This window comes from Motacilla alba, chromosome 21 (genome assembly GCF_015832195.1).
Source record: "Motacilla alba alba isolate MOTALB_02 chromosome 21, Motacilla_alba_V1.0_pri, whole genome shotgun sequence".
In the NCBI taxonomy this organism is placed as follows: Eukaryota; Metazoa; Chordata; class Aves; order Passeriformes; family Motacillidae; genus Motacilla; species Motacilla alba.
The window spans coordinates 5543159-5550578 of NC_052036.1; the positions used below are offsets into that span (position 1 = coordinate 5543159).

The window sequence follows — 7420 nt, forward strand, 5'->3', positions numbered from 1 at the left end:
GAAAAAGCAAGGTGGCAAGAAGAGTATCCTAAAACAAAATCCACCCCAAAACCCAGCAATAAAAGCAGAATAAAACAAACAAATAAACAAAAAAATTCCAAATTATTAGTAGTTTTTATTGCCTGTACAGCATATATAAACATGGACAGATAATTTCTTCACAATCTTGCCGCCAATAAATAAAACAACAGGCAATGCTTTCATTTCAGTGTGATTCTAGCACTGCACTTTAGAATTCCTTTCTCTCAAAGAGAGTTTGAAGAACCTTGATATCCAGCCAGTGAAGAAGTGCTCCTGTGCTCCTCTCCACCCATTCCCCAAATCAGCAACAATCAGTACAAGGAACAGGCTGATTTCTGGCTGTCAGTGTTCCTAAACACCAGGAATTCAGCTCGAGTTACTTGTTGCAGTTCTGCTACAAACTCAGAGGTGTCACCTGCAGACAGGTGGAAGGGAAAGGGATCCAACCCACTGGGAAGGAGGGACTGGGAAAGGGAATAACCCAGTGATGTTGTGTGTAGGGGAGGCCAAATCACAGGCAGGTATTAATGATTAGATACTACTTACTGGACATTAAATATTAGCTATTAAATATCAGCCATTAAAAAGGCTACAGGGGATGCTGAGTTTCACAGTTTGTTGAAATCCAGGAAAATAATGGGAAATGACACCCAGGGCATTTCCATTCCAGTGTCACCCAACACTGGAACCTCTCAGAGGAGTCACAGCCTCCTTGCTGGCAGATCTGCTCTGCTGGTGGCAGCTGAGCCAGGTGCTGCAGGACTGCAGGAATGTCCTGTGAGCTGGCAGCTGCAGTTTGGCTGGAGTGAGAGATGAAGCCCAGGAATATTGATTGGTGAAAGTACATGATCTTGCCACAGGAATGCACAAACTTCCCAGCTGGACATGTCTTTTGTGGGTTTTTCCACCTTCTCAGAAGCAGCCGGCGCAGGCAGCGTTGGCACAGATCTCACACAGGTCGTCCTCTGCAGCCAGGCCTGTCCAGGAGAAAGATTCAGTCAGGTGCCAAGAGGGCAGAGCCACCTGCCAAAGCATTTGGAGACTCCTTTGCACTCCTGCTTTATCATTTGAAAGATCCTTGTGGGTAGAACTGCTCTAAGTAAAATTAGCTCATGGTAAAATCTGACTGAAGGAATGAGAGCAATGAATTCCTTGCGAAGCCATGGGAACACGTGGAAGCAAGAGGACAACAGGATATGGCAGCATTTTATCCTAAAGTGTCCCTTGTACTGGACAGTAGATAACTACAATAGAATAACTTTAAAAAGCAAACCCTACAGCAGCAGCCTATGGCAGAGCGACTTTGGACACGGAGGAATGGCTTAACCTAGAGAAGGGTAAATTTAGATGAGATATTGGGAGGAAAATCCTCCCTGTGAGGGTGGGCAGGCCCTGGCACAGGGTGCCCAGAGCAGCTGTGGCTGCCCCTGGGTCCCTGGCAGTGTCCAAGGCCAGGCTGGACAGGGCTTGGAGCAGCCTGGGACAGTGGAAGGTGTCCCTGCCCATGGCAGGGGGTGGAATGGGATGAGCTTTAAGGTCCCTCCAACCAAACTATTCAGTGATTCCATTATTCTGCTTTGGATGAACTTTTCCCTGGTCACAGCAGTGGGATGTGCCCAGGGAACAGCTCAGCTCAGCACTGCAGGAATTTTCCTTAGGGGGTTCATGGAGCCCAACCTTAGCAGGAGAAAGAGCAGCACACAGGCAGCACAAACCCTCCCAGCTGCCCTAGAAGCAACACAGAAGTAATTATGTGGCTTTGCCTCCTGCTATTGGAATGTTTAAGGTTGAAAATTGGGGTAAAAATGAAAACTATGAAATATGAACGACATACTCAGCCTCCTGAAAATCATGGGTGCATCTTCCCTCTTGCACACGGGCCGGAATTCCTCGGGGAGGTGTTTATCTTGGCATGGGGAATAGCTGCCCATGGGAGCCTTCATGCGAGGGTTGATGCGTCTGTTGCCATCCATCAGCTCCTTCAGCTTCTTCACGGACTCCAGGGGGAATTTCAAGTCTCCATCCTGTGAAGAACCAGAAAAAAGAAGTGTCAGGAAGCCAGGCCTTTTGCAAATCCATTCCATTTCAACCAAGAGCTCTCAAAAAAATAAAAATATAGCAGAGAGAAAAGATGGTGTTGAAAGAAAGCCAAGATAAAACCTGTGCTGAGTGAAGGCAGTGGACAGAGGGAGAACTCGGTCCTGGCTCATCCCTGTGAGACAGACCCATAAAATCTGGGATAGGAAGATCCAGGCTGGGAATCTTCAGCTTAAAAAGAGAGAACTGGGAAATATCACAGAATCCTGGAATGGGTTGGGTTGGAAGGGACCTTAAAGCTCTTCTGATTCCATGCTCTGCCACGGGCAAGGACACCTTCCACTAGACCAGGCTGCTGCAAGCTCCATCCAGCACTTCCAGGGATATGTGGTAGAGATCTGCAAAATCATGACTGGAATGGGGATAAATGGGAATTTTTTTGGTTCACTGTTTCTCCTAACACAGCAGTGGAAATGTCAAGTGTTGGCTGTGACCTGCCAGGGTGTGACCACACAAAACCAGCTCTTCTTTCACACCACACATTGTTGAGGGCTTAAACCCTTCACCCCAAGACATTATGGAAAGTTTCCATTAATTTAGAATCACAGAATCTCTTGTGTTGGAAGGTACCCACAGGGATCATCGACTCCAGCTCCTGGCCCTGCACAGATGCCCAACAATCCCACCCCATGCCCATTTAAAACTTGCTCACACAGTCTGTGAAAAACAAGTTTTTGGAAGCATAAATACAACACTTCTGACTCAAAGTTCACACCAGAAACTTAAGGAAGCTGTGACAGGACTCTGAGAAATATTACTCTATGTTTTAGTTGCTTCTCCCTGTTTATCAGTTGAGGGTCATTCCCTCAGTTTCAAGAGATTTCCCCTTTTTGAGGTCATAAATTTAGGTTGCAGGTGTTGCAGCTGTTTAACCAAGTGCACAAAGTCTGTACCCATCTGCAGGTAATCAGAGTTTGGCCTAGAAAACAAATAAGCATTTTCAAACTGATTTATATCTGCTGTTTTAGCATGGTTTCATGGCCAACATGTAGTCAGTGAGGTGATGTGGGAGGTTCCAACCCATGGCACGGTTTGGAACGAGATGAACTTTAATGTCCCTTCCAATCCAAACCATCCTGGGATTCTGGAATCAAGGAACAGCTTCTCATCCAAAGAAATAAAATGCAGTGGCTCAAAGCACAAGACCAAATATCAGCATTTGTTTCACATCCCCATGAGTCCAGTGGGGAATGGTGTGAGATAAGTGGGGAGGGGATTTGATTCTGGCTGGGGTTTCAGAGGGATTTTTACAGTATCACATTGTTTTGGTGTTGAAGGTTGTAAAACCCAATCAGACAGACTTTGGGTACGTATTTACTACGTCAAAATCGTTTCTCTTGCAATCAGTTTATTATCTCAGGTTAATTTATCAGTTGAACTCGATCTTAGAGATCTTTTCTGACCTTAATTATGTATAAACGTTAATCAGGCACTGGCATCAGCACCCCATGGGAGTGGTGGAGTCACCATCCCTGGAAGTGTTCCAAAAACATGTGGATGTGACAGCAGGGGACCAGGTGGATCTCTCTGTGCTGGAGGAACAGTTGGATTTCATAACCTTAAAGGGATTTTCCAACATAAACAACTTAATGATTCTGTGATCAGCCCTGGCTGCCTATGAAAAATTCCTATAAAGGCAGCTCTGGATTCAGCTGTTGGTCACACAACTGGGAAGCAAAACTCATAGAACTAAAAAAGGGTGGATTTCCACAGGCACAATTCCAGGGAAACCAGGAACTGGGAAGAAAGCCTGACATCTGCAGGTCCTGGGGACAGAAAAGAACAAAGGAACAGCAAAATAGAGACAAAACCCCACCACCTCAAGTAAGAAAGATGTGTTAGAGAGAGCTGAATTTGACATACTGTGGGACAAGGAAGGGAAGTGTCAGGAGCAGTTCAGGGAAGAAGAGTGCAAGCCAGCTTTGTGCAGTGAGGAATCAAAGAGTCAGTCAGACCTCAAAGACTTCAGGTGAAAGGAGTAACTCAGAGTTCACTGCATGTACAGTGGGGAAAACATAGATTTAATGATTAATGAGAGAAGAATTCCAGCTCAAACTCCAGAGATGCACTTCCTACTCTTTTATGCAACCCAGAAGCAGCCATTCTCATTCATTAATATTTTTTTTATGGCTACAAGTAGAAAACAAGGATGTTTTTCACTGAGTAGGAAGCTGTTTGCTCCTCTGGAGACTGTAAATGTTGAAGAATGGTTTGAGAGAAAGGAATAGCTTAAACCTGCCACCTCTGGATATCTCTGTCATCCAAAGGACAAAAAAGAGGATAGTCCAGGACACAAAGATACCTTATCCCTGGAAACCTGCTGCACGCCCATAAGGAGAGTCAATAATTGTTTAACAAGTATTAGCTTTCCTGGTGCCCAGAGGAAGGTGTTTACATTGCAATCAGACTGAAATCTCCCACACTGTCTCTCAGGGGGACTGCAGAGACATCCAAAGCTGTCCCAGTAACAGACCAGGGCCCTGAGGTACCTTCTTAACCCTTTCCACACTGTATGGAGTATCAGCCATAGGTGCTGTCTACTTGGAAAATTTCACAGAGGAAAATTCCAAGATTTCCTTTAATCATTTCTCTGCCTATTAATATTTAATTGGATCTAGCTAAGCTCTTCTTTGCCCTTTTTTAACAGGCTCTATCCCATAAACTCACAGATCATTTCCACAAAGAACTTCCTGCCTAGAACCAGGTGACACAAGACAATTTCTCCTTTGTCACACCTTGTTTGCATCACTCTCAAAAGTCAGCAATTTCACTGCCTGTGGCTTTAGGTCTAGGAGAAAATTCCAGCCATGGAACACCTCAGTCCCTAAGGGATTTCAGAGCAGAGATATGGCTGGAGAAGGTAAATAAACAGCAGCAGCATTTAGTGTTTCACAGAAGGAAAACCCAGAGCACGGGGAGATAGAGGTGGAAATCAAGGCAGAGCGAAGCAAAAATTCAGGCCTCTTATTTTAGTTCAAGATTCCTGTTGCAACCAGAAGTTTAAAAAATATCATCACTTTGTTAAGTTTGTAATAATGACAAATGAAAGAGAAAAAACTCACCTGAACATAGACTGCCTGGGAGATGTGCACCAGGACAAGGACTGCCAGGACTGTCCAGGAAAGAAAGCTTTTCATAATGCCTGCAAAGCCAAGCCTCTCCTGAACTGGACAAATTCTATTTCTTCTGCCTTTCTCTGCCTTTTTTGTGTCTCTCAGACTTTCCCTCTTCTCCTGAGGTCTCAGACTGCCCAGCAGTCAGAGCTTTATAAAGACTTCCTACAGCATTATGCTGGTAATCCATTAATCCAGACTTTCTATTGCCATATCATAAACCCTCAGGGGACTCGCAGTTATCTGCTCCGTGGTACAGCTTGTCAGTCACACCCAGGCAGATCCTGGGATTTATGAGTCTCTCCCACTTTGGGACACTGGCCGGGACACAGCGGGAAAAACCTTCCAAACTGCAATAAATAAACAGTGGAGACAGAGCCCAGGCAACACCTGAAAGACCCCAGAATTTTGGTCACTTTCTGCAGAACTGGGAGTAAAAAAAGAAGTTTGGAAGAAGATAGAAAAGAACTGTTCCAGTCAGTTGCCTATTCTGGGAGTCCCAGGAACTAGGAGAGTAATCACATAATCATGGAATTGTTCTAGTTGGAGAAGCCCTCTAAGATCATTGAGTCCAACCCAGGATCTGGTGGTAGGTTGTTCACCATTAGCCTTGTCCCCAAATGCCACATCCACACCTTTTTTGAACATTTCCAGGGATGGTGACTTCACCACTGGCCTGGGCAGTCCCTTTCAGTGCCGACCACCCTTTCCACTGAGAGCTTTTCCCAACATCCAACCTAAAGCTCCCGTGGCACAACTTGAGGCCATTTCCCCTGGCCCTGTCCTTTGTGATCCCTTTGGAGAGAGCCAGGACCAAGGCAGAGAACCCTGGGCTGTGCCTGCCCATGCCCAGCTGTAAAATGTCCCCTCTGCTCTTTGCAGCCCCTAATTGAAAGGCTGGTGTTGAAAGGTGCAGGGGAGGTCGTTAAGGGCAAAGGCTGCCAGGAATCAAATCCATTTCTCTGTGACTTCCATGCTTCTGTGGAAACACACAGAGATGTCACACGGATGGAGAAGGACCAGCATGCCTCAGCTCAGTTCTGACATCAAGCTCAGGTCCTCAAATCTGTAAATGATTTCAGGAATTTTGTGGGTTTGGATTCACACAGACTCCAGGAGAACAGTGTTCCTGATCCCAGCAGAACAGGAGAGGGCAACAGTCACCCACTAAGCACCTTCCTCAAAACTCAGCAGTGTTTTATGCCCCACAGGCTGCAGTTCTTGCTGTAAAACAAATTATTGTTAAAAGTACAGTGAAAATCACCTTTCTATTTTGTGTAAAATTCCAGAATCCAAAGCAGCCAGGTCCCCAGTCAGGGGGCTTGGAGGGAGGGAATGGAACTTTTTTGATTCGGTATAACCCAAAAATTACTGCAGAGTTGAAGCTGAGCTGACCATGCAGAGTGTCAGCTGAAAGACTTTGCTTCTCTCCCCTTCACCAGCCTACATACACAAAATTTGAACCCCTGGAATGATCTTTATTCCAAAAAAACAAGGCTGTTTCCTCTCCTGTAATGATTTCTCTGGTTTCTGCTGCCCTGGCCAGCAGCCAACAGCATTTGCAAGCCCACAGCAGCTCAGGCCTCTGCCCTTAATTACTTTAATGTGGGTCAAGGGTGGAACAGCAAAGGGCAGAGCAAAAATCTCCTCTGAGAACATTTCATTTCCCATATGCTTGGGAATTTTTACAATTTTTTCTTCTCCAAAACCTGGCTTATCCTCAACCTGTTAAGTCCCGAGTACAGCTTGGTGGAAACTAAAAACAGATTAAGGAGGCATTGAGGGAACCAGAGAATTGTTAAGATTGATAATAAACAAGATTATCAAATCCAGCCTTGGAGAGAACCCAAAGAGACAGACAGGCAATTTTGGAGAGGTGTCACAAGAACACTGAACCAACAGAGGCAGACAGAGCTGTAGTCAGTGGTTCTGTGTCCAGTGAGGTGGGTGTACCTCAGGCCCTGCCTTGGACCAGTGCTCTTGGATACCTCAGCAAGGACACGGGGAGGTGGAGCACACCCTTGGCCCGCTGGCGGGTGACAGGAAGCTGAGCAGTGACAAACCCAGAGGATGGGGCCACGCTTGAGAAGTGGGTCCTTGGGAATCTCATGAGGTCCTACACGTGAGCTGGGAAAACCCCCATGTGGAAGTCATATTTTCTGGAAAGATCCCTTCGCCCAAGATTTTGC

General features: G+C 45.9%; 1 protein-coding gene across 1 annotated transcript; it reads right to left on the minus strand.

Moving 5' to 3' along the window:
• Positions 1 to 95: 95 nt before the first annotated feature.
• LOC119710501 (guanylin-like) lies at positions 96 to 5376 on the minus strand. The gene is made up of 3 exons (XM_038159611.1): positions 5181 to 5376; positions 1856 to 2045; positions 96 to 998 (listed from the first exon to the last, which is right to left on the minus strand). Exons 1-3 carry the CDS (start codon positions 5253 to 5255, stop codon positions 934 to 936), a joined length of 330 nt encoding a protein of 109 aa, XP_038015539.1. The 5' UTR covers positions 5256 to 5376; the 3' UTR covers positions 96 to 933.
• Positions 5377 to 7420: the final 2044 nt, after the last annotated feature.

Bases quoted from the DNA above. Each gene is read 5' to 3' on its own strand.
- LOC119710501 (XM_038159611.1), bottom strand. From the start codon at position 5,255: ATGAAAAGCTTTCTTTCCTGGACAGTCCTGGCAGTCCTTGTCCTGGTG. The intron at 2,046-5,180 runs GTGAGTTTTTTC...GGTTCTTCACAG, and splicing joins CCCAGGCAGTCTATGTTCAG to GATGGAGACTTGAAATTCCC. The intron at 999-1,855 runs GTATGTCGTTCA...TCTCCTGGACAG, and splicing joins CATGATTTTCAGGAGGCTGA to GCCTGGCTGCAGAGGACGAC.